Source organism: Filicampus tigris, chromosome 17, assembly GCF_054856515.1.
Source record: "Filicampus tigris isolate MCC_2025a chromosome 17, RoL_Ftig_1.0, whole genome shotgun sequence".
NCBI classification, from domain to species: domain Eukaryota; kingdom Metazoa; phylum Chordata; class Actinopteri; order Syngnathiformes; family Syngnathidae; genus Filicampus; species Filicampus tigris.
Window position 1 is genome coordinate 15,911,879 of NC_141233.1, and position 24,202 is coordinate 15,936,080.

At 48.7% G+C, this 24,202-nt stretch overlaps 5 protein-coding genes across 7 annotated transcripts; 4 read left to right on the plus strand and 1 right to left on the minus strand.

Annotated features, from left to right (window-relative positions):
• The first annotated feature begins 364 nt into the window (after positions 1-364).
• Positions 365-4,602, plus strand: ttc1 (tetratricopeptide repeat domain 1). The gene is made up of 8 exons (XM_086013107.1): positions 365-976; positions 1,760-2,048; positions 2,131-2,191; positions 2,864-2,976; positions 3,096-3,132; positions 3,237-3,385; positions 3,826-3,880; positions 3,973-4,602. Exons 2-8 carry the CDS (start codon positions 1,761-1,763, stop codon positions 4,101-4,103), a joined length of 834 nt encoding a protein of 277 aa, XP_085869233.1. The 5' UTR covers positions 365-976; position 1,760; the 3' UTR covers positions 4,104-4,602.
• pfdn1 (prefoldin subunit 1) lies at positions 4,182-6,025 on the minus strand. Its single transcript, XM_086013110.1, has 4 exons — positions 5,936-6,025; positions 5,187-5,353; positions 5,027-5,111; positions 4,182-4,310 (listed from the first exon to the last, which is right to left on the minus strand). The coding sequence occupies exons 1-4, from the start codon at positions 5,966-5,968 to the stop codon at positions 4,227-4,229; spliced, it is 369 nt and encodes a 122-aa protein (XP_085869236.1). The 5' UTR covers positions 5,969-6,025; the 3' UTR covers positions 4,182-4,226.
• Positions 5,130-9,287, plus strand: LOC147133690 (deoxycytidine kinase 2). Its single transcript, XM_086013108.1, has 9 exons — positions 5,130-5,607; positions 6,451-6,575; positions 7,148-7,266; positions 7,389-7,472; positions 7,564-7,673; positions 7,859-8,006; positions 8,104-8,219; positions 8,812-8,911; positions 8,989-9,287. The coding sequence occupies exons 2-9, from the start codon at positions 6,467-6,469 to the stop codon at positions 9,013-9,015; spliced, it is 813 nt and encodes a 270-aa protein (XP_085869234.1). The 5' UTR covers positions 5,130-5,607; positions 6,451-6,466; the 3' UTR covers positions 9,016-9,287.
• Positions 9,288-10,377: 1,090 nt separating this feature from the next.
• oatx (organic anion transporter X) lies at positions 10,378-16,942 on the plus strand. 2 transcript variants are annotated; one of them, XM_086057538.1, is made up of 16 exons: positions 10,378-11,080; positions 11,167-11,235; positions 11,441-11,602; positions 11,684-11,757; positions 11,829-11,958; positions 12,396-12,499; positions 12,920-13,074; positions 13,163-13,331; positions 13,415-13,538; positions 13,738-13,853; positions 13,961-14,015; positions 14,091-14,250; positions 14,906-15,014; positions 15,519-15,597; positions 15,675-15,802; positions 16,390-16,942. In XM_086057538.1, the coding sequence occupies exons 2-16, from the start codon at positions 11,209-11,211 to the stop codon at positions 16,502-16,504; spliced, it is 1,707 nt and encodes a 568-aa protein (XP_085913664.1). In that variant the 5' UTR covers positions 10,378-11,080; positions 11,167-11,208; the 3' UTR covers positions 16,505-16,942. The 2 variants fall into 2 exon arrangements, with proteins under 2 accessions (XP_085913664.1, XP_085913662.1); XM_086057536.1 differs by having other exon boundaries at positions 10,378-11,235.
• A 339-nt stretch (positions 16,943-17,281) lies between these two features.
• Positions 17,282-24,066, plus strand: pwwp2a (PWWP domain containing 2A). Of its 2 annotated transcripts, XR_015090368.1 has the most exons (3): positions 17,282-18,198; positions 19,214-21,702; positions 23,804-24,066. XR_015090368.1 is itself a non-coding variant. In XM_086057532.1 (2 exons), the coding sequence occupies exons 1-2, from the start codon at positions 17,336-17,338 to the stop codon at positions 20,904-20,906; spliced, it is 2,556 nt and encodes an 851-aa protein (XP_085913658.1). In that variant the 5' UTR covers positions 17,282-17,335; the 3' UTR covers positions 20,907-23,137. The 2 variants fall into 2 exon arrangements, 1 of the variants encoding a protein (XP_085913658.1); XM_086057532.1 differs by lacking the exon at positions 23,804-24,066 and having other exon boundaries at positions 19,214-23,137.
• Positions 24,067-24,202: the final 136 nt, after the last annotated feature.

Here is a 24,202-nt window from a genome sequence, read left to right on the forward strand (position 1 = left end):
TTATTTAGTATAAATCCATTTAACCGCGACCCTTGTGATGATAAAGCGGTTCAGATAATGGATGGTTACATTCATTGAACGTTGATAGTCGTAAGGTCACTTGCCTACAGGGGGCGGTAACGAGCCATTTGTCCACAACTGTTGCCCCAACTAGTTTGACATCTAGCCACACATTGCCTTTAAAATACATAAACGAGAAGCGCAAAGTAACCTCGTACGTATGAAAAACTTGTTTATTTACCGACAAACCACAGGCTCCTCCATTCTGGACTGGACTTTATTAAAAACGGGACGAGTCAAAAGATTGGTCCAATCCCAATACCTACCGTGAACACCTTGAGCTCCTCATTTGCACATTCCCGCCGAGGGAACGAGTGATTTGACCAAATTAGCGGGAAACTGACGGCATTCGGTGGAATTCCTGTACCTGGGCCGAAAAATGTCTCTCCAAGTGTAAATATCCGATAATTATGCCTTATGTACATATTCAATTTTAATCGCTTTTTTAATGTCACCGTTTATCTACGTATTTTGTCCTCGCTTAGCTGCCGTACTTAGCAAACCCCTGCGCATGCGCCGTATATCGTGCAGGACCCGCAAGTAGTCCAAATAATGGAGCCTTAGCTCCCATCGACTATTAGACCGAGCACGAGTTTTACTTTATTACTGCTTTACTTAAGTTTTAATATAACTTTAAACTTCAAAATTGCGAAAACAACAACCCGTGCCATCATGCTCGCTGACGCACAGTGCATAAATCGATGGCGTCACACGCAGTGTCCCAATTCTGCAATTTTTGTTCACTTGTAACCTGCGCCCTCGAACCATTCGTGCACTTCAGCGAAGACTCTTGGGTACAAGTGTGGGTATTGGGATTGGGCCATTAATAACGTACCGAAGGAGGTGGCGGCGAAGAAGAACGAAGAAGAGTAACCCGGAAGTGCTTTGTCGCATAAAAGGCTAGCGTTGGTATCAGGTAAGTGAACGAAACAGACGGTTTTGATGTTTTTGTTTATCTATTTAAAATTAATAATCTTAATGTCACTTCGTGAAGACAGTTCGAGGTGCAACAATTATTGACATCGCGACAGCAGCTGTTTCCATGTTCCTCGGCCGTCTGTCGACATTTCAGCCTTTAGCTGTTGACTCCGTTCGTAAACGTCGTAATGCCGCATGAAATGATCAGTCTACTTTTACGACAAAAACATCTTAATTTGTCTTGGATGTATGTATCGTATTCAGTCCTGTGTGTGCGTGACATTAATAAATCATTAAAGTCCATCACCAAGTCAGTCGCCCATCGTGGAAGGTTCTAGCTCTTGTTCAGGGGTGTCGAACTCCGGTCCTCGAGGGCCGCTGTCCTGCCTGTTTTCCATCTGTTCCTGCTGCAACACACCTGTTCCAAACGATCGGCTCACCGGCAAGTTCTTCAGGAGCCTGATCTTGATCCCGATCGTTTGAATCGGGTGTGTTGGGCGAGGAATCCTCTAAGACATGCATGAGGGCGGCCTCCGAGGACTGGAGTTTGACACCCCTGCTAGTTGTTCTACGGGTCTAGATGCTCTCCAACAGGTTCTCGTGGTGATTGAAGAAATTTTGGTCGTATTACGAGGTTCAACGGCGAGATTCTAGTCGTGAGCAATAAGGTTCTGGGAATCCTCTACATGGGCATTAAGAGCAGTGGTTCTTCAAAGTTGTCCTCCAAGTAAAAGCTAAAAAAAAAAAATACGAGTCTCCTCTCTGTGCTTCATTTGTTGAGGATGAATCGGCCAGCAGATGAGCCGACAGGCAGCGAGGAGGACGCTGTGGACCGGGAGGACTTTTTTGACTGCCAAGAGAGTTTGGAGCATCCGGACCGAGGAGACCTTGACAGGCGACACGCAAAGACGGACACGAGACACGAGCCGTCGGACAACACTAACACGGAACCGCTTGAGGACGCGCTGCTGGACGATTCCGACGACGACTTGAAGGAGTGCGGAGGAGACGCGGAGGCAGGTGACCAAAAGGAGGAGGAAGAGGAGGAATTGACGGAGGCAGAGAAGGAGGTGAAAGCGGGATGACGTCGAATGTCAAAAAGGCATCTACACACACTGACCGGCCACCGCTGGCACCTTTTTGTCACATCAGAGCCGACGATTGCACAGTCTCACCTTGAAGGAGGAAGGAAACTCCCACTTCAAAAACGGAGGTGAGCTCAACCACCATTGTAGTACACACCAATTGCACCAATCTTTACACCAAGACCAAAGTTATTACAGTAACAGTAAACAAAAATTAACTAAATAAGTACAGCTAGAATAGTAAAGGAAATACAAAGGAAAATGCTTTAAAAAAAAAAAAAAACAACAAAAAACAACCTGAAACTACATCTTGCACTACATCTAGTGAAAATGTCTTTTTGTTTTTGTCTTTGTCAATTAACCCACAAGCGCTGTCAGAGTTCATTTTAAATGTATTTATTTTGTTATTGATGTACATCTGTCGCTAAAGAAGACGGCAGGTCAGTGCTTTGGGGATTGCAGTTTACTTTATTACACAATGGTGTCGTTGCCTTCAACAAATACTCCATGTATTAAGAAAACTAATTCTGAAACTAACAAAAACTCAACTCAAACCAAGCATGTTCCCAAAAGCCAAAACAAAATAAAAACAAACCTATATTGAACAATCCAAAAAATGTAGAACCTTGCTACAGACCAGAGTGAGCATCTTTTAAACCAGTTTGACATATATATAGACTAGCATTGAGACCCGTTTCTCTCCGATGTTTGCTCAGCGAGTCTCCCGGTTTGACGATCGAGTGTACGGGGAGAGTCATGCTACGTACTACTTTTGAGCAGTGTGTAATTTATTTGTGCAGATTGGTCTCTGGCGGAGCAAAGCTACACGCAAGCGCTGCGTTTGTGTCCGCACTGTTTCTGCCAAGAGAGAGCCGTCCTGTTCTCCAACAGAGCGGCCGCCCGACTCCACCTGGTAAGGCAACACGCTAATGCTAACGCGCTCACAGCGACGCTAGTCGCCATCGGTAAGGTTAGCGAGTAGACACGCCGATGAGCGACATGCTAACGGGAAGTTTTGCTCTCTTGCGTCAGGAGCGGAAGGATGACGGGATCGCCGACTGCTCCAGAGGTGAGTGATGTCATCACGGGTGGTTATGGAGCATTTTGTTTGGGAACGACACAGTGGAGGGCAAGCTGGAAGTTGAACGTGCGACGTCGTGATTTGACTGCTAGCGTTGGAGCTGAATCCCGACTACATGAAGGCCTTGCTGAGGAGGGCGGAGCTCTACGAGCAGACGGAGCAGCTGGAAAAGGCGCTGGACGACTACCAGAAGGTTCTAGAGCGAGACCCCAAGCAGACGGTGGCCAGGCAGGCCTGCGCGGTGCGTTCCAAGCCCTCCATTTTCATGCTGTTGTTTTTTGGTGCCACTGAGCCATGTTGAATTGACTTTAGGAGTTTGCTTCTGCCAAAAATAGTGCTATGCCAACATCTTGGTGTCGAGGAACTATGATTAAGTTTGTCGCGGCATTAAGTCACAAGTAGTGCTTTGCCACTCTCTTGGTGTTGAGGAACTATGCTGAAGTGAGTTGAGGAGGTTCTGTTAGACAAAAATAGTGCTTTTCTGTCTGTTGGCAATTCTAAACTTTAAGGGGATTTTTTTGCATGAATTGCAGGGTTTCACTGATTTGATCTTTTCATTTGGGATCGGATGAGTTGTTCTTCCTCCATCCCGCTCGGAAGCTGACTCTTTTTTTTTTTTTTTGTATTTATCTTTTGGGGATGTTTTTGTCATGCAAATCCTCCTACTTCCTTTCCCTGCAGAGGTTACCTCAGCAGATCCACGAGAAGAACGAGAAGCTGAAGGAGGAAATGTTAGGTAGGAAGCCTCGCGGTCCGCCTGCACCCACCGCCGCCGCCGTTCATGATCTGGCCTCATTATTGATGATGACCTCTGTTGACCCCGGGCAGGTAAGCTGAAGGACCTGGGCAACATGGTCCTGCGACCGTTTGGCCTGTCCACCAGCAACTTCCAGGTCAACCAGGACGCCGACACGGGCTCGTACTCCATCAACTTTGTCAACAAGCCCAACGACACGTGACCGCGTCGCGTCCTTTCACAATAAAACTCGTTGCTGTCCCATCCCAACGCCAGGCTGATCAATAAGCAATCAATCACGTGGTGACACAAGCGCTTTAATGAAGCCCAGTTGAAGCTCGAGCGATCACTGAGCTCTCCTGGACAGCAGCATCTCCCGAATGTTGTCCTCCGCCTCCTTCACGCTGCGTTCCAGGTACACCTTCTTCTGCTGCAAGGCACAGACATCAGCCACACGTTTTGTCAGAGAATCGGCAAATGTGATGAAAAGGAACAAAATTGGCTTGTGTAACACCAAAAATTATCCTAAACACATCAAACCTTTCCCTTTTGAAATGTCATCCGCATTTTTTTTGTCTGATTATCAAAACTTGCACTTGCGAACATGTAACACTGAAACGCTTTTTATATTCTAAACGTTTTTTTCATTATCCTCCAATTGGCATGTTTATGCAATGCTGAAACGATGAATTGATTAAAAACTTTGAAATTTAAAAAAAGCATTTCAGGGTGAAGTTGTTTTTTTTAAATTTTTTATTATTAAACCACTTTTTTTCATTGTTAACAAAATTAGCATTATTCCACATATTCACGTTTTTTGCAGGTAACTCGCTTAGTTGTGTTTTTAAGTTGTAACATCGGTACCAAAAAAAGGCAGAAATAAGAGGTAAATGCAAAATGTCAACTTTGGGTTTTTATTTTAGGGGGAAAAGACAATAGGAATGAGTTGAACAGTTCATAGTTGGGGAGGTTTGCATTGCTCAAAAATGGGTACATTAGTTCTTGTTGAAATGTCACATAAAAAAAATGATTTGATGTTAAAGGTCAAATTGTGGGACAGTCACCAAATGTGGCAAAAGAAGTGACTCGTGTCAAATGTGCGTTAATTTGTCAACTTGGTGGTGAATAAGGTGCAAGGGAAGCTACCTCCAGTTCTTTGATTTTCTCCTCGGCTGTCTTCTGCTTGACCTTCAGCTGCTGCGTGATGTCGTCTTTGGACTGCAGGATGAACCTGAAGAGCACAGTCAGGGTGCCGGTGGTTGGTTTGCAGGCGAGCGATGAGCGGAGAAGTGAGCGGGCGACTCACATGCGTCCGACGCCCTCGTACATGCGCGTGTTGTCCGAGAGCGTGTTGATCTCGGCGTGCGTGAGGTTGGCGTGCTTCTGCACGTGCGTCAGCTGCTCGATCTGCAGGTCAGCCAGCTTCACCTTCTGCTGCGTGTCGATCATCTTCACCTGCAGCTCCGAGAAGGCCTGAAGCCCGCAAACAACGCGCGCACTTGCATTCAAAGGAGTTTTTGAATGTTAAATGCCTGATTTGTTTGTATTTGTTCTTGCATTAATTCATTCAGTAGGGCAAACCACACCCGTCACGATAATTGTATGGACACACCCCCGAGAATGGGCGCCGGTCAATAACACTACGCATAGTAAACACATAACAATGGATTGGTCGCCGGTCAATTGCAGAGTACATCTAGACAAATAACGGACTGGTCGGGTCGCCGGTAAGTCTCGGGGTACATGCTACACCACACAATCTATTGCCATTCTCGCCGATGGGCAAGTAAGAAGCTAACAAGCAAGTCCACACAGGGAGGCATTAGCCAAGATTCGAACCCCGAAACTGCGGCGAGGTGGACGTGACCATTCATCCGTCTTGCTGCCTCGTCGCAACAGAATTGATTTCCACTGATTTTACTGAGTCACCGGTCGTGATGTCCAGAATGACTCAATACGCCAACCTTTCTAACACATGCGGTTTTTGTAAAAGGACATATCAAACATGTTGTTATGGAGTCCAACTTGTGAATGCGTCTTCGATTGTGGAATTACCTTCTTCAGTTCCAAGTCGACGGGCGCCGCCATTTTCCTTCACGTTGTGAAGCGCATGCGCATGATCGACTTCCGGTTTGACAACATCCCTTCCGCCACCAACTGCACAATATATATTTTCCATTTCTATCAGCATCACTATTAATATTTGTATTCAGCGTGTGTTTTGTGCTCATGTGTGTGTTTTATTTTTATTTTCATAACGTCATTGTCATCCGTGAAACTGTTCAACAGCGAAGCCACTGACTCCAAAATATATTTCAAAAACGAGATATATTATATTACACAACAAGATAGCCACATTACATGACACTACTATGACGAAAACATCAATCGAACCCAAGTATAATTCATGAACGCATTTGTTGAGCGTGTTGTGGGACTTGAGCTCCAGGACGGAAATACGTCAGCGGGTTTTTCCGCGCGCGCGACAAACAAACTGAAGAGCAAGTGGACGAACCTCACATCCCGTAGGACACTAACCAACTAACTAACTAAGCTATTCCAACACCAAGCAAACAACAGACGAACATGGCGACTCCTCCAAAGCTCGCACGCCCGTTTCCCGACAGTCCGTCGTCGTCGTCCTCCGAGGGATTCTCTCGAAGGCACAAAAAGATTTCAATCGAAGGAAACATTGGTGAGTTTATTTTGTGCGTGTGCGTGTATAAATAAATGAATGAATGAAAGTGCATCCACTTCAAGTTTCTTGCTAAAATACCAATACTGCAAATTGTCTTTACTTCTAAAAAAAAAAAACTTGAAATATTGCAATCATTTTTTGTTACAGTTTCAAGTGAATGTAATAATATTTGAACAGTTTTTACTATTTGGATTCCTCTAAACTAAACCATCACGACGACGTGTTGTGACCGTTGACAAAAATGAATTAGCCACCCAACTTAAGGGTTTAATTGCAAGATCCCCTGCGCGCGTGCGCGCACACACGCACACTTCCACCGTGACAACTTCATCAATCAAGTTTGTGCCAGTGCCCTGTTAGCCTTCTGGCTTTAACATGATCAGCTTTTACACTGTGTAGTCTGCTTGAAAGTGGCTCTGGATGTTCAGCCAGTCTGCTCTCTTAGTCATGGGCAAATCAATTAACTGTGAGGTGTCAATGAGCTCAATCGTTTAACCCAGTATTGCCCGAGTACAATTTTATGTTCTATTTTTCTCCGATATGTTGACATGACTGGTGTGTGGTTCCAGCGGCGGGCAAGTCCACGTTCGTGCGTCTCCTGCAGGCGGCGGCGCCCGAGTGGGAGGTCATACCCGAGCCCATCGGCAAGTGGTGCAACGTCCACAACGACAACGATGATGTTTCTCGGGTGGGTGACACGTGAATCCCACTATCAATTTTATTGTTGTTTTTATTTAGTGTTGTCAGGGGGGGCTTCCGGAGTTGCAAATGCGTCCCCGCCGATGTGCGCTGCTTCCCTTCTTTTGTTAGGAGCTGAGTTCCTCGCAGAAGAGCGGCGGCAATCTGCTGCAGATGCTGTACGACAAGCCAAGCCGCTGGTCCTACACCTTCCAGGTAGGGAGAGCGCTCGCTGGCGAGCCCCCGCCGCTCACCGGTGAAAGTGCTCACCTCCTTCTTGTCTGTGCTGTGTGCGCGTGCTTGTCAGAGTTACGCGTCGCTCAGTAGAATTCGCTCCCAGCTTCAGTCGCCGTCACTCAAACTCCAGCAGGCGGAAAACCCCACGCAGTTTTACGAGCGCTCCGTCTACTCGGACAGGTGAGTGAGCCGTCCGGTGGACCAAACAACCTGCTTAGAGCCCTACCACCACTAGGGGGAGCACTTAACAGCCAACTGGGCCTGAGTACCTGGAAAAAAAGTTGAATTAGTTTGATTGGATTTTCAACTGCCAATTGAAAATGTGAGGAAGAAATCCCACAGGTGGCGGCTGTTTTCGCACGCAGGTACGTGTTTGCGTCCACGCTGCTGGAGTGCGGCAGCCTGAGCGAGTCCGAGTGGAGTGTCTACCAGGACTGGCACTGCTGGCTGCTGGACACCTTCCAGGCCCACATCGCCCTGGACGCCTTCATCTACCTCAGGGCCCAGCCGCAGGTGCTCCTCCTCCTCCTCCCCCTCGCCAACTTCCCGTCACATGTCCTGGAGCACGTGGCTTGACGCGTGTTGTGTGGTCCGTTTTCGAATTTGTCAGCGTTGCATGCAGCGTCTGATCCAGCGCGGCCGCGACGAAGAGAGCCAAATTCCTCTCGAGTACCTGGAACAACTTCACCACAAACACGAGGACTGGCTGGTCCACAGGAACCTCAGGTTTGCATTCGTTTTTCCCACCCATTGAATCCATCAACGTTTCGGAGAAAGATGTTAACACAAAAACTTTAAACCGATGACTGAAAAACAGTTTTTTAAAAAGGACTAACTTTCAAAACATAAAAAAAAAAAATGGTATGGATTCTGTAGAACATCGTCCACAAACATTTTTTCAATGCTTCACACGATGAGTACGTTGACACAAGACTAAAACACACAAAAAAAAATGTCAAAAATGGAATTAACATGTTTTGTATCGGATTCATCGAAAAAAGTAATCAACAGCTGAATCGATTATTCAAGTGATCGTTAGTTTTCAGCCCTTGTTGAAAGACTAAAAATGATTATGGTTCGCTTCAAGTAGTAATGTTGAAAACACAACAAAAGCTTCCAAAATAATAAAAATGACTTCAAAACGACAAACTTTCTAAACGATGAAAACCTCTTGTGTGGAATGTTGCCCGTACGCTTTTTTTTTTTTTTTTTTTTCTTGGAATCCGTCAAACTTTCTGGGGAATCGTGTCTCCAAATGATGCCATGAGCCGCAGCACTGAAATACTCTATTGCATGTTTCCCGCTGGATGAATTGCAGACTGGACTTTGACTACCTGAACCAACTTCCCGTCCTGATTTTGGACGTCAATGACGACTTCAAGAACGATCGTATCAAACAGCAAGCCATTGTTGACCGGGCAAGTTTAGATTGAGTTTTTGTTTTATTTTGAAAGGCTTCCTGTTTGTCTTATTGTGGCGTTTTTGGTGTTTTTAGGTCCGAGAATTTCTGTCCACACTGTAGAAGAAAGAAAGAAAGAAGTCTTTTTTTTTTTCTTCTTTTTTTTTTCCCTCCCCTCTCTCTATCCTCGGAGGTCTATCGATGACACTCGGGACCACAGGGTTCTGTTCATCTGCGAGAACGCTACGCCGCGTTTTTACCAGCGCCCCTGACGACTTCAAGACTTTTCTCCAGCCTGGAGGTCTTTTTCCTCGTGAAAGGACTTTTGCAAAAACTCACAGGCAAACGTTTTTCCTTTGTTCGGTGAATGAGTGACATTAAACATTTTAACGGCAGCCGGCGTTAGCAATCATTGCCCGAGCCATTGTGCAAGCGCGCCGCCGGCCGTCAATGTTCAACCCCGCCGACACGTGTGGGCCGGGCCGCGCCAGAACCCCGACGGTGTGTTCAGCTGGTGACCTCGCGGCTGGTCGCCCGCCGACTTGTTTGTTGCTCGGAACCGCGGGGGCGAATTCCGAGTTCAGGTCGCCGCTGGCGTCGCGCTTGGCACAGCTGGACCGAGCGGTCCCCGCTCCGCTCTTTGTCTTTATGTGCCATGTGATTGACTAGCGACCAGTCCAGGGTCGCCCAAAGTCAGCCGGGGTAGTACCTACTTCTGGTTAAAGTTGTCGTGACCGGCAGGAAGTTGAAGTGACAGGCTTTGCACCTTTTACAGGTCCCGGAAAAGGGATTTGTAAAAGAAACTCTTCTCTAAAGTGGAGAAAAAGTTGTCCAAATATCTGCCGGGTGATCATCCCCCTGCGTAACGCATGAACAAAAAGGGCAAAGGGGCCAGTCACATGCCAATTTTGCAACGTCATGTTTTGAGACGCAATCTAATAAAATACTGCAAATGGGATTTAAAATGCGATTATTTTTAGGGTCCTCTTCCTGTTTAATTTGTAACAATCACGAGCTACACATTTTTCTGCGATTTATTCTACAGAAATGTTTTAGTCTTCTACGTGAAGCAAATCGGTCATGACTGAATGACAATTGCGTTCATTTCCTTCAATTTGGACCGTTAGCTTACTAAAGGCTTTGACTTGCAGTCTTTCGTGCGTTCACGACGACAATTTTCACTCTGTCCGATGACGACCATCAGGCAAACAAATCGAGTGGCTTAATCACTTCAACTTTGATGCAGAAACATGTGCACTGCACTTCTTAAAGCGGATGTCAAGCCAAACGTATTTTTTTCAAGAAACCCACTCGTTTTGAGCTATCTCCGGGGGCGGCCATTTTGTCTTCTGTCGACCGAAAACGACATCACAACTGCTCACGACGACCAATCACGGCTGACCCGTCTTCTGAATCTGAGCCGTGATTGGTCGTCGTGAGCAGTTGTGACGTCATTTTCAGTCGACAGAAGACAAAATGGCCGCCCCCAGGGATTATTCTACAGACGCAATATTTATCCGAATGCCATGTTTCGACTAGTGGGCCTGCCGGGAACATATTCTTGAAAAAAATACGTTTGGGTTGACAAAACATGTGAAAACTAAAGTTGACCAAAATGTGGCTTTTTTTTTTTTTTTTTTTTTTTTTTCTTTTTCTTTCCAAAAACATGTTTTTTTCAATCATCCAGCAGGGAATGCTTGTGATCTCGTGGGGAGATTTGGTGACCTCTGTATTTATACTGATCCAAGTATGACGTTGTAATGACCAGCGGGAAGTAGCCATAGTCCGGCAGGAGGTCGGAGGTTTGAATGGTGCAACGGGCCATTGGAGTGATCTAGCGGAAAGTTGTAATGACCAGCAGGCCGCGTGTCCCGTCTAGTCGCGCGCATGTACAAAGACTCATCATCGTGAACATTAACAGACACCGAACTGAGTTGGGGTGGGGGGCCGCAGTCGAGGAGGAGGAGGAGGAGGGAGTGGGTTGTCATCTTGTGCCCACCCAGCGCCGTGTCAAAGTCTAAAACCCAACCCCCCCCCCCCACACCGCCAACCCAAGAGGAGGACGCGTCGCCGTGGTCTGGCCGTCGAGTCCCGGCGCCGCGCAGTCAGCAAACAAAAATCCTCTTGTGTTTTGTGAATGTGCGCACGTTTAATCCCTTAAGGCGACTCAGCAGACTACCCGCAAATTGTGAGAAAGAGCGGACGCCGCCGTCATGGCAACTTTCAGCGGCTCGGATGTCGGGAGATTTTCCTTGTTGGTTTTGTTTGGGACAGGTTGATTGGAAGACGGGAAGAAGAGCGGCGGCGGCGGCGACGATGGGCTTCAGTGAGCTGCTGGATGAGGTGAGTAATCGGATTACAAGAAGAAAGTATTGAGAGTAATTGCAAGGGCCTCGCCGGCTCCACGTCGGGCTTCCGATCGGCGTCAAGGCGGCATGCGATTGGCCAAACCCCGTACGGGGTTCAAGGGAGCAGCGGGAGCTTGCGCCGATGCCGCGGCGAGCCCTTGGCGCTTTATCAGCAAGTTTCAAATCGACTTCTCGGCCAGATGGGTTCTTTCGGGCGCTACCAGTGGCTCCACGTGACCCTCATCAGTTTCCCGGGCCTGCTGATGGCGAGTCAGAACCTCCTGAACAACTTTGTCTCCGGAACCCCCGTCCACCACTGCAGCCTGTCGACCAATCACAGCCTCTGGAACCTCACGCAGCAGGTACGTGATTGACGGGCGTCCCCGCACGGCCGCCCGACTGACGGCGGCGGCGGCGGCGGCGACGTCGTCGTCATGTTTCAGATGGACCGACGGGACGTGTTGAAGGCCTTCATCCCGCTGGACCCCTCAGGAACCCAACTGGATCGCTGCAGGAGGTTTTTGGGCAACCCGGCTCTGTCGGCTCTCGGCGCGTGGCCGGCTAACCGCGTGGCCGGCTTGCTTTCAGATACGTGACGCCGCAGTGGCAGATGCTAACCGCTAACAGCTCGGCTAACGCGAGTCACCCGAAGACCGAAAGCTGCGTGGACGGCTGGACCTTCGACGGCTCCGAGTTCCTCGCCACCACAGTTTCTGAGGTAACGTGATCAAACAAAGCCGGGAATCGGATCGTACCGGCGATCGAGTCGGGAGTTCAAGTGATCTAACAGGAAGTTCCTGTAACGAGCCGATTGAAGGTCAGGTGATCCAGCAGCAAGTTCAAGCGGACGTTGCAATGATCCAGTAGGAATTTAGGGATTTCTAGAGGGAAGTTCAGGTGCAATAAATTCAAATGATCAATGAGGAAGTTCTAGTAATTCCAGGAGAAGTTCAAGGTATTTCACTAGTAGATCTAATGACCCAGTAGGAAGTTGAAGAGCTCTGTGAAGAAGTTCGAGTGGCCCATTAGGAAGTTGTAATATTCGAGCAAGAAGTTCAAATGGCCGAGCAGGAAATTCAAGTCATCCAGCAGCCAATTCAAATGATGCAGTCGGAAGTTGTTCGTGGCAATGAGCGTTGTGTTGTGCGTCTTCAGTGGGGTCTGGTGTGCTCGCTGCGTCTCCTCAAGCAGATGATCCAGACGGTGTACATGGGCGGCGTTTTAGCCGGCGCCGTCATCTACGGCGGCCTGTCCGACAGGTGAGCCTCTTTGCCTCTCTCCAAACCTCAAAGGCTCAGCCATGTTTCGCTCCCATTTGCCCCATTTTCCAGCTGCTGCCCCCTGGTGGGCATTTTAGAGCAACGCGCACCAAAGCCAGCCCGCCTTCCACTAGCTTCAATGATCTCCATCAGAATTTTTGAATCAACTTGAAAAATGAAAATGATGGGCGGCGTTCTGTCTCCCTTCCAAGTAACGTAGCTGCCGGGATATCTTTTTTTGACCGACACGTCCCACATTCAAACTTTGGCAGTCGAGTACTATACAGTATGTCCCTAAACATGTATTTTATTCTTGTCTTCTTTTTTTTTTTGGGGTATGAGCGTAACGGCAACTAGCAGAAACAAAACCCTCAGCAAATAAAAACGATTGTGCTCACCAGAGACACGTTTTTGCCTCAGGTTCGGGAGACGCTCTGTCCTGATTTGGTCGTACCTGCAACTGGGCGTCCTGGGCTCCTGCTGCGCCCTGTCGCAGTCCTACTCGGTCTATTGCGTGTTCCGTTTCCTGAGCGGCATGGCGGTGTCCGGCATCATACTCAACTCCGTCTCCCTGAGTAACATGTTTCCCTTTTTACCATGGAGGTTCTCTGCGGCCGCGTGGCCTCCGTCCACCAGTCCCACGCTCTTGCTGTTTGTCATCAGAGGTGGAGTGGATCCCGACCAAAACCAGGACCCTGGTGGGCACGCTCACCTCCTTCTACTTCACCTTTGGCCAGTTGGTCTTAGCTGGCTTGGCTTATTGGCTGAGGGACTGGAGGAAGCTGCATTTGGTGGTGTGCGCTCCCCACATCATCTCCTTTGCCTACAGCTGGTCTGTCCTCATTCGAGACTCGGTTGTCCCCCCCCCCCAACTCCCAGGAAATAGCCGTCTGATCAAAACCTGTCGCTGCTCAGGTGGTTATCGGAGTCACCGCGGTGGTTGGTCCTCAGGGGGCGATCCCAGGACGCCTTGAAGACCCTCCACAGAGTCGCCCGCATCAACGGAAAGCCCGAAGTGGTGGACAAGCTGACGCTGGAGGTTGTCTTGTCATGCGTCTACAAATTCGCTCTTCTAGTCCACCTTCCCCCCCCCCCCAATCACCCACTGCAATAATTGACACCACCTAAAATGTGCCTACGTCACGGCACACCTACCCGATGATCCCTTGCAAGCAGATCGTTGTGGAATCAGCGTTCCCGGCAATGGGGGCTTGATGCGTGCGCCGTGTGACCCGCAGGTGCTTCACTCCCACATGAGCAAGGAGCTGCAGTCTAATCGCAAGACGCTCACCGCCTACGACCTGCTGAGGACGCCCGGCATGCGACGCATCTCCGTTGGCCTCATCGCCGTCTGGTGAGGAACAACCTGGAAGGGCCAGACTGTCGCTCCTCACGATGCTAAGAGGCTAACGTTAGCCACCACACCCATTCATGTAATGTCCGCCCGTGTTCCTTTGCTAGGTTCTCCACTAGCTTCGCCTACTACGGTTTGGCGATGGACCTGCAGAAGTTTGGGGTGAGCGTGCTAACATTTTGGCCCAGGCTGCACCACATGCCAAGATAAGCTAAGAGCTCCCGTTCCTCAGTGCAGGTGAGTATTTATGTGATGCAGCTCATCTTTGGAGCCGTGGATTTTCCCTCCAAATTTTTGGCCCTGGGCATGCTCAGTTTTCTTGGGAGGAGGGTGACTCAGGCCTTGTGCCTCCTCATGTCCGCCCTCTTCATCTTTGCCAACATCTTTGTCCCGGCAGGTAATGCAAACCCAAAAACATGTCTTTTTCTCATTCTTTTTTTTTTTTTTAAAAAGCAGCACTGGGCAAGAAATCAACCTTAATAAATAAACAATTTTCACAACTCTTTTGATGAAACATTGAAGTATTGAATGAGACTTTGTTATGCCCTGGGGGGGGGGTCTGTATCGTTTTTAACTGGCATTAAGCAACTTTGAGGAGGATGGAATCAACCCTGGCACACAAAAAAGAAAAATACAAATGTCCTGAATTGCTTTACGGCATTCTCACTTTGTCCTTTCGCGATTCGAACGTCTATGCGCTATTCCTGGTGTCATGTCAGAAGCCCCAATACAAACAAAGAAACAAAAGTATTGTTAAAACAACATTTGATTAATTACCTCATTGTTACTCATCTTTCACACAGGGACTGGAAATAGAAATGTAATTCAGTCCAACTTGCAGGCCAGCGAGAGGATTTCGCGACACTGCGCGCTGGCTGGCGCGCATGGGAAATGTGGTTGACGTTTGTCAAAACACTACCGCTTTTGTCCACATGGCGCTGCCATAATCAACAAAAACTCACATATGACACAGTGTTGCTTTTTAAGGGACTTTGTACATGAATAAAAATCGGTATGTTTTTACAAATACACAGTTCATATTCCTCTGTCAGACATGCAGACCATCCGAACCACGTTGGCGTGTCTCGGTAAGGCCTTCACGTCGGCGTCCTTCACCACCGTCTACTTGTACACCGGAGAACTTTACCCAACCATCATCAGGTATGACATCATGGCTTGGCTAAAAAGTGCACTAAAAATAAATCCCATCTTAGTCATTCGGTAGTAGGGAAGGGAGTGACTGATTGTGAATGCCATCTCTGTATCTTTTTATTTAATGGCCTACATAGTTGACTCTAGGGCCAAAACAATTCATCTTGTACTCACTGCAAAGGGATTTTGATATAAAGTGGACTGTATAGCGGGCACCAATGCCGAAACAATGAATTGCATACTCCCTGGTCAGCATATATGGCTTTTATATAATTTTATAACCCATTAGTTAAATATAGAGTTAACTGCCTGGAAGGGCTGGCAGTGATTGAGTCAATGCCGCGAGAGCTACTGAAACTCCCTTTGAGAGCTACTGGTAGCTCCTTAATCTACTTAATGGGCACCCCTAAACTATGGAGTAGAAAGTACAGATCTGTTTTCACATGTTGGTAGTATTCGTACTTGGTTATTTTACTGCTGATGACATTTTGACTTTGAACCTGGCGTCTGTAGGCAAACGGGAATGGGTCTGGTGTCCACTATGGCCAGAGTGGGCAGCATGGCGGCGCCCGCCGTCCTTATCCTGGATGAGGTAAACCTATCTTGTCATATCGTAGTGCTGGAATTGCAACGGCGGCTTAATGAATGCCATTTTGCACCGCCCTCCAGGTGTTCCCTGCCCTGCCCAGCGTGGTGTACGGGGGTGCGGCCGTGGTGGCTTCTGGCTTCGCTTGCTTCCTGCCGGAGACGCTCAACGTTCCGCTCCCGGATACAATCCAGGACGTGGAGGAGAGATGGTGAGCGGTGTTTGTGGCTAATGTTAATGACTGAGGCTCTGTTGCCGTCTGTCCTATTTCACACAAAGCACAAAAGGGTCAGTTAACATGTGACACAGCTGTAAAGCATTTCAATTATGAATATTACTAACTTAGATGGCTAAGATAATTAGCTAAAAAGAAGCTAACATCAGAAGCTGACATAGGTCTCTTTAGTGGTAATGATAGACGTAACTGAGAGCTAACGTTGAAGCTAACACTGTGGAAACTAACGTTAGAGGTGTATGTTGAAGCTAAACTCCCACTCTTAACATTAGACTCTAACATTGGGTATAACGGTGCACCTGGAAATTTCACCCTGAAGTACTTCCAATACAGTATCCCCATTTTTTTGTAAGTAGTGCATGTATTGGAAAAAATTAGACTATGCATATAGCACTAAGTCAAAAAGGTCATGACAAGACTAGCAGGAAATTAGCCATGGGCATTTTTACAGGTTGTGGCACGGCGACATATAAAAACAAGGGTCCTGCCACATTTGTTGCATTTGAAACAGGTTTTATTTCAGTGTTTTTGATTTGATTGACGTATCTCGTATCTCTCCGAAGGTCTGAAAGAAGCCCCACTGGCCAGAAGAAGGACATTTCGTCAGAAGATGAGCAAGTGGCGCTGTCTTTAAAGCAAGTGAAAGAAGTTGAAGGGAGCGGTCTTCACGCCCTCTGAGCAATCACACCTCCCATTCACAGATGTGATCGACATTTTATTTGTTATACAGTAACCATTTGAACTGTGGATTGATAATTGTCACACAGTCACACATGGCTTTTATTAATATGAAACAATCAATTAAATCAATGATTGGTCTGAGGCCACACCAATGTGCTCTTATATAGGCTACATACAAGAGAGATAAATAGTGACAATGATCAAGACGCAGGCAATGTTGTCATGTTTTATTTTTCACTGTACTGTAATCATAATCTTGGAAGTCCACAAGCTGTTTTGAATAAATGAACACATGAAATAAGTAAAGGTAGAATTCAAGTATGAACACATTTAGTAAATGTGAGCTTTCACAATTGAATGTAAGGGTTAGAGTTTATGAAGAAATGTACACGTGGAATAAGAGTTAAGGTTAATAAATGAACACTTGACATCCGATGTTATGGTTGTAATTGTCGAGGAATGCAGAAAAAAAATGTATCGAGTGCTGTATCTTTGCCATCAGATCTTTTATTTTCAATTCTAATTTGTTTTCTTGAGGAATGAAAAGATTGTCTTTTGTGTTAAACTGTAGGTTGTGAGCGTCTCCTTGCGTCCAAGTGACTTTTTTTTTCTGTTCATCAATGGGATGCTGGACGATGTTTTGTTTCGCGTAAAGAGGAACATCTTTGGTGACGTTGTTGCACTTCCGCGTCTGAGACGAATCGGAGCGCATGTTCCTCGGTCTTTCGTTTGACTGACAACATCAACAGCCAATTGTGGGCCGCCAATCCTCTGCCGCTTTGTACAGGGGGGCGGGGCGACGCGCGCCCGCTTGCATAGCGGAAGAAAATGGCGGCCGTGGCCACCGAGCCAGGAGTTGCGGCGATTCGGACAACAGCGACGACCGACGACGGCTCACCGGAACCGAGCTCCGACGGCCCGGACCGCATGCTAGTCCCCCAGAAGTCTGAGGGATCGCCGGAGCCTGAGCCGGCCCCGGAGTTGTATAGCCCTCGCTCGGAAGACGGTGGCGACGGGGAGGAGCGCCGCCATGTCAGGCCGGAGCTGGAGCTGGAGCTGGAGCTGGAGTCGGAGCTGGAGCTGGAGCCCGCGGCGGGAAAAGTCCAAGGTGAGGCCGTCGGCGCCGCTGCCAGCGACCCGCTCGTCCACAACCGAAGCGCCAACTTCTCTCCCGGGGAAGCGACTTGGAACGGCCCGGTGCAGGCGGCGTACCGCAGCATCCTCGCGCAGCCCAAGCCCTCCTCCGCTGTTTTCCTGCACTCCTTTCCGGCCGCCCGGCCCCCGGCCGGCGCCGAGGCCGGCCTTTCGTTGGCGGAACCGGCGGAACCGACTACAAACGCCGCGGGCCGGGACCGAGGCTACGCGGCTTCGGTCCAACCGGAGCGCAGGCCCGCTGCGGGCCAAGACGCCGCATTGGACGGTACCGCGGACGGGGATCTGAAGGCCGAGGAGAGGGACCCGTGTCGCGAGTCGCCGCCGCCGAAGCCGGACCTCAAGCCGGCCGACGCCTCGGCAGGAGCCGAAGCCGCTTCGTACGTTCCGCGGCTCGGTGGCTGCGTGCAGGACCTGAGCCTCAGCCTCGGCTCCGAGGTCCGGGTCTCCTTGGACCACGTCATCGATGACGCGCTGGTTGTGTCGTTCCGGGTGGGCGAGAAGCTCTTCTCCGGTGTTCTCATGGACGTTTCCAAAAGGTACGGCTCATGTGGATTATTTCTTGACAAGATCCATGAAATCATTTGGTGGGCGAGATTTGGCCACCAGTGCCGCTTTTCACACACATCGCATCCGTGAATAATTTCTTCGTGTCACTCACCCACACAATCAAAACATTTTCCTATGTTTCTCCTGAAATAGAAATTAATGCGTAAAATGACCATGTGAGCTAATTGAATGGTCCAACATCTTAGTGAACCACTACACTACCTGAAGTTTTTGTAAACTTGTTTCTGAAACTCCCAAAGCTCAGACTTTAGTCTTAGGCCTTGTCTGCAAGTTGCCGGGCTTTACCGAATATTTCTCCCCCACTCCGTGTTGGAATACACACTGCGCAAGTGCGTTTTCAAACGCATGCCAAGCCTCTAGGCGGCAGTAGTTAGCCAAATACTGTCCATTCAGAAGGAGCCTCCGTCCTTTGATGTCACTTCTACGAAACCGGAAATACGGCGCCAGGCTCGTTCGTGGGGAGCGACAAGAGGTCGGAACTGCTTTTAAACCTTTAAATGAGAAGCGGTAGTTGGTTGCGGACAAATAAGCAAAAAGCACCTCGAGAATGCCTAGAACCAACGCAGCTCCGCGGGCATCCGTGTTGACTCTCTTGAAAACACAAGTCGCGCTAGCGACGTCGGGGCATTTTTGTCGCATAGTGACGACGTAAATCTCTTGGTCTAACTGTCCACAGCCAAACGCGGGTCTGGAGATATCCGCAAATCTCCACTGTGGCCGGAGGTTTCCGTTTTCAATGAAAATAACTCCGGGGACGTGTGGATGATAGGGCTAACCGCAGGCTAATATCCTTGTCTACATGTAGACAAAGTTGTAGGCCTTAACTTCATATCCCCCCCCCCCCCCCCCAAAGTGAATAGGTGTCACGCCTCCAACTTTCTTCCATTGTATTCTTAAAATTGTTTCTTCTGTATACAGCAAAGGACGTCATCTCTGACGGTTGTCACATTTGAGTCGCTAAGGTTCTCGTTTTCCTTTGCTCAGGTTCGGACCGTACGGAATTCCCATCACGCCGTTTCCCCGACGCGAAGACCAGAGTCCACCTCAGAGGGCGGCGGTCCCTACGGAAGCCGCCGCCCCCGTGTCCCCGAAGCAGGAAGTGACCACGGATGACAATGCGCCACCTTGCCCGTGGATCGCCAAGCCGCCCCCGCTGTTCCAGGAGGGGGCGCCGTACCCGCCCCCGCTGTTCATCAGAGACACCTACAATCAGGCGTTACCTCAGCCGCCGCCCCGGAAGATCAAGCGGCCCAAGCGGCGATACCGCTGCGAGGAGCCCACCTCCATCATGAACGCCATCAAGCTGCGCCCCCGCCAGGTGCTGTGCGACAAATGCAAAGGCGTGGTGGCGACGGCCGGGCGGCGGCCGGGCCCTGTGGACCTGAGGGGCGAGGAGGCGTCGCGGCGGCGGAGGGCGGCGGAGGGGCCCGTGTCGGCCGAGGTCAAGCGACTGCGGAGCGACGACAAGGGCGGCCGTGGAGACGACAAAAGCGGCCGCGGCGACAGACGTGCCCCGTCAGGGATCCGAGTGTCCGCCGCCGCTTCTGCATCCTCGCGTCGCGTCCTGCGGGCGGTGCCCTCGTCCTCGTCCATGCGTCTGAAGCTGAACTCGAAGAAGGTTCTGGCCAAAGGAACCTCCACGGATAGCTCCAAAACTCGCCAGGTTCTCAAGAAGCTGGCGCGGAACTCGCAGCCTCCGCCGCCGCTCGGGGAGAACCAGGACAGAGACGGTGGCGGCGGTGGCGGCAAGACCTTGACGCGCGCCGCCGCCTTGCAGAACCACAACCAGAACCAGAAGGTCCACTTCACCCGCCGCCTGCAGCACCTTAGCGCCGCCCTGGTCGGCCCCGCCTCGCACACGGCGCTGCCGCCTCGAATGCGCCTCAAACCCCAAAGGTATCGTACCGACGACCCTCAGGCCCCTCCCCCCTCCTCTTCCTCTTCATCCCCCTCTTCTTCCTCGCCTCCCAAACACAACGCTCGTTTGGCCACCTTGAGCCCCAACCTGCCCGCGCTCAGCCCCGCACCGCCTTCCCCGCGCCTCGCCCCCAGTCCGACGCCGCCCTCTTCTTTTTGTGCTGCTACGGAGGCCAAGGAGGCTCCTCCTCCACCTCTGCCTCCTTCCCGCGACCCGCACCTCAGCGTCTCAGAGACCATAGACCCCCCTCGGCCCCCGGACCCGGTTTCCTTAGTGCCCCCTTGCCCGCCCTCCGTGGACGCTCAGGTCGGCGACGAGGAAGGGGCCGAACTGAAACGACGTCGCAAGTCTTCCACGTCGTCCTCCTCTTCCTCGTCGTCGACGTCGTCGTCCTCCGTCTTCTCCAAGTCGGTGTCCAAATGTCTGCTGCCCGATGGGCGCACCGTGTGCGTGGGCGACATTGTCTGGGCCAAAATCTACGGCTTCCCCTGGTGGCCGGCGCGGGTGCTGGCCATCACGGTGGCGCGGCGAGCCAACGCTGTGTTGGCGGCGCGGCAGGAGGCGCGCGTGTCCTGGTTCGGCTCGCCCACCACCTCCTTCCTGCCGCTCTCGCAGCTGTCGCCTTTCCTGGAGAGCTTCCAGTCGCGCTTTGACAGGAAGAGGAAGGGCCCGTACCGCCGCGCCATCTCCGAGGCCGCCAGCGCCGCCAAGCAGCTGACGCCTGAAGTGCGCGCGCTGCTCACGCAGTTTGAGACGTAGCAGTAGCATGGGCCGCCGCCCCGCCCGCTCTCTCGCCCCGCCCACTTTGCTGCAGGAAGTGACGCGTGAACCCCCCCCCCCCTCCCGTCCCTTCGTTGTAAACTTTCTTATTTTGTTCCTTTAAGGCGAGCCTTCGCACCACAGAGTTTCTTCAGGTGTCACTCTGCAGATTTCAAGCAGCCTTAGCTAGCGGCTATGCTAAGCCAGTGTTTCCCAACCTTACTTGAGCCAAGGCGCTGGAGATGTCCCCATCCCATTTTTCTTCACCCACGTCCGAGTTCCAGTCGTTTGTTTTTAAGTATCTGCCGATACCGAGTCGCGATGCGATAACTCGGCAATACATTACGAAGAAAAAAATTCCAATTTTTTTTTTTTTTTGATTTCAAAAAAGGTATCCCAACATAACTTTTTTAGAGGGATGCAAGTCAGCAGTGGTTCAAATCAAATAAACAAAATATTTTATTGTTGATCTTGGTTAATTAAGCTGAAAATCACCTGATCGGCTCCGATTTCCAATCACACGATCGGATCGACGCGACTCCACTAGGCGCATGGTTGACATTAAAAATCTCCCACCAAATAAAAATGTCACAAAAAGTCGATTCATTATATAGCTTCTGCCATTTTGTGGAAGAACTTTGAATTGTTGTGCCTGTCACTATACGTGGCTGGCATAGATAGAACAACAAAGTTGCAGAGATCCTCCACATATCTAACACGTTATTTGTGGTATTGTTTTTCTGTATCCTTTTAGAATTATTGGAGGGTACAAGAAAAAAAACAACCCGGATGACTGGTAATATACACACACACACAAAGAAAGAAACACGGTTTTGAGCGCACAAGTTAAAAAGCAATTAGGCAATTAACCAATTAAGCTAACCATAGTTTACGTTTGAAAAAAAAAAAAAATCAACACCGGATAATTCTGCCATCTAGTGGAAGCGCATTTAATTGCGGTCACTATTCGGTGCATCACTGGCATAGCTAGTTAGCAGAGGTGCAACAACTGACAACGAATTGATGAAAAAATTAGTCAGCAATTGTTTTGATCATCGATTTATTGTTTAGAGACCTTGTTTAACACAAAATTGTCCACAAATCGTCTGAATATCAGCAGTAAATATTCTCGACATCTGGAGTTGTCCACCGAAGCATTTTATCAAAATAAGACACTTGCAAACATCTGCTTTTACTTTGGAAAACAATTAATGATCTTTTTTTTTTTTTTTCAATTATCGGATGTATGTTACACACCACACCATTAACTGAATCATAATCAATAAGGTCCTGCTTTTGAATAAAGGAATGGAAATTGAACATTTCCTTATTTTTTTAATTATTCATCTGATTCACCGATGAATCCCTCCAATAAATGTACTAAAAATGTATTGATTCTTAGAATAATTGTTAGTTGCAGGCCTCCTTTATTGTAGGGCTGGAATAAATTATTTTTTAATCGATTATTTTTTTTAAATGATGAATCAAATTTTAAAAATGTAATTGGTCTGTTTTCATAGAAGACTGCAAAAATCTGCTGATAGTTACTGTTGAGATAGAAATTCAGAATTTGGACAATTTTATACTTAAGGTCTCTCAACAGCTAATCCATGATCAAGTTAGTTGTCGGTTAATTTAATCATTGATGAGTTGTCGGTTCATTGTTTCACTTTTTTTGAAACTCTCCAGCTCATGGAAGTGAAATGGACTAATTTCTGATGCTAACATGCCATGCATGGCTCACTTGGCTTGGTGGGAATCACTGTACTAAGCAAGCCAGGAAGGTTGGAATTTTTCTTTTCTTTTTTTTTTTTTTTTTTTCCTTTTTTTCGGTGGTGGTGTGTTCAGCCCGTTTAAGTTTTTTTGTGCTGTGACGGAGACGAAGAACTGATCAAAGCTGTGAAAGTGTTCCCCAAACTGAGGTCAGGGAGCCTCGAATGGCTTCGAGTTTATACTCGATCCCACTCTGACCCCGTTTGCCACGCCCGAGCCTCAGCCCCCCCCCTAAATTCCCGACCACTCCCCACCCTACCGATGATTGATGATGATGATGATGATGATGATGGTGGTGGTATATTTTCCCTCTCTGTTTGTCTCCCTCCATTTTGGGACTCTCTTTTTTTCCCGTCTGTTTGCAGATGAGAGATTCTGAACAAAAACAATTTTGTGTAAATGTTTTTTTTCCTTCCCTGATGTTTCAAATCTTAAATAAAACTTCTCTTTGAATTGTGGTCATTTGAGCTTTTTTTCTTCCGCTGCTGCTGCTGCTGCTGCTGCTGCTGCACTCATCACTTTTTTTTTTTTTTTTTGTTATCGGATTTTCTTACCTGCAAACAGAGTGTTTTGAAGCAAGCAGAGTGGGAAAATACTAGCACGTTGGTGTTGCTACATTAGCACTCGGGCTAAATCGAAGACACAAACAAACGCAACACGGGGAAACAGCACCGCCATGTGGCCGCAATTGCAGTTCGGGGCACCGAAATGGGCTTCACCAGTAGACAGTAAATAGGCAGCTTTCTTACTATTTGACATTTTTGTACACTACTAGAACAAACACTGTAAGAGCAACTATATGTTAACAAGACAAAACTGCACTAGTGGGCAACTGCTTGCTATTAGTGCTACGTGACATAAGGTTCTATCGGTTAACATCTAGCGCAGGGGTGCTCAATCGCAGTCCTCAAGAGCCCCTATCCAGCCCCTTTTCCCTATATGTATATATACATACATATATATATATATATATATATATATTTACACATACATACATATACATATATGGAATCGGTGCTGCACCCGTTTTGCATCCAACGAGTGCCTGCATACATTGCAGCAGCGTCACGTAACGGCTTGTGGTAACGTGCTGATGACATCATGTGACGTCTCTGTCGTTGCAGCTCCGCCTCCCTGAAGAGCTGCTGACGTCGTCTGCCCCGCCGCCATCGGCCCGGCCGTCAGTCACGCGGACTCCGCCCACCAATCACGAATCAATATTTAATGAGTATATTTATGAAGCTAAGCGTCCAATCGCGGATGTCTCCGCCCCCTCGCCTGCGATGGGCACTGCTACTAGCTTAGCCGAGCCTAGCACGCCGGCTTGTTATTCATGTTAGTTGTCATAGAAATGGAGATGAGCAAGGCAATAAAATGTTGCACGTGGCGTCCAATGTGATTGATTAATTAGGGTGGGGTGATTAATCAATTTAAATCCTTGAATCAAGTTTATTTGATCAGGAAGAGCTCTTAAACACCCAGAAAGACAATCGCTGTCTTAATTATACAATACAATACAATTT

What these genes read in the sequence shown, in the direction of transcription:
- ttc1 (XM_086013107.1), top strand. Translation starts at nt 1,761, where the DNA reads ATGAATCGGCCAGCAGATGAGCCGACAGGCAGCGAGGAGGACGCTGTG. An exon ending in CTCCCACTTCAAAAACGGAG is followed by an intron (nt 2,192 to 2,863) that starts GTGAGCTCAACC and finishes TTATTTGTGCAG; the next exon opens with ATTGGTCTCTGGCGGAGCAA. An exon ending in GCTGAAGGAGGAAATGTTAG is followed by an intron (nt 3,881 to 3,972) that starts GTAGGAAGCCTC and finishes GACCCCGGGCAG; the next exon opens with GTAAGCTGAAGGACCTGGGC.
- pfdn1 (XM_086013110.1), bottom strand. Translation starts at nt 5,968, where the DNA reads ATGGCGGCGCCCGTCGACTTGGAACTGAAGAAG. An exon ending in TCGACTTGGAACTGAAGAAG is followed by an intron (nt 5,354 to 5,935) that starts GTAATTCCACAA and finishes TGCGGGCTTCAG; the next exon opens with GCCTTCTCGGAGCTGCAGGT. An exon ending in TACGAGGGCGTCGGACGCAT is followed by an intron (nt 5,112 to 5,186) that starts GTGAGTCGCCCG and finishes TGTGCTCTTCAG; the next exon opens with GTTCATCCTGCAGTCCAAAG.
- LOC147133690 (XM_086013108.1), top strand. Translation starts at nt 6,467, where the DNA reads ATGGCGACTCCTCCAAAGCTCGCACGCCCGTTTCCCGACAGTCCGTCG. An exon ending in TTCAATCGAAGGAAACATTG is followed by an intron (nt 6,576 to 7,147) that starts GTGAGTTTATTT and finishes GTGTGGTTCCAG; the next exon opens with CGGCGGGCAAGTCCACGTTC. An exon ending in ACCTCAGGGCCCAGCCGCAG is followed by an intron (nt 8,007 to 8,103) that starts GTGCTCCTCCTC and finishes CGAATTTGTCAG; the next exon opens with CGTTGCATGCAGCGTCTGAT.
- oatx (XM_086057536.1), top strand. Translation starts at nt 11,128, where the DNA reads ATGTCGGGAGATTTTCCTTGTTGGTTTTGTTTGGGACAGGTTGATTGG. An exon ending in CAACATCTTTGTCCCGGCAG is followed by an intron (nt 14,251 to 14,905) that starts GTAATGCAAACC and finishes TTCCTCTGTCAG; the next exon opens with ACATGCAGACCATCCGAACC. An exon ending in CAGGACGTGGAGGAGAGATG is followed by an intron (nt 15,803 to 16,389) that starts GTGAGCGGTGTT and finishes ATCTCTCCGAAG; the next exon opens with GTCTGAAAGAAGCCCCACTG.
- pwwp2a (XM_086057532.1), top strand. Translation starts at nt 17,336, where the DNA reads ATGGCGGCCGTGGCCACCGAGCCAGGAGTTGCGGCGATTCGGACAACA. An exon ending in CTCATGGACGTTTCCAAAAG is followed by an intron (nt 18,199 to 19,213) that starts GTACGGCTCATG and finishes TCCTTTGCTCAG; the next exon opens with GTTCGGACCGTACGGAATTC.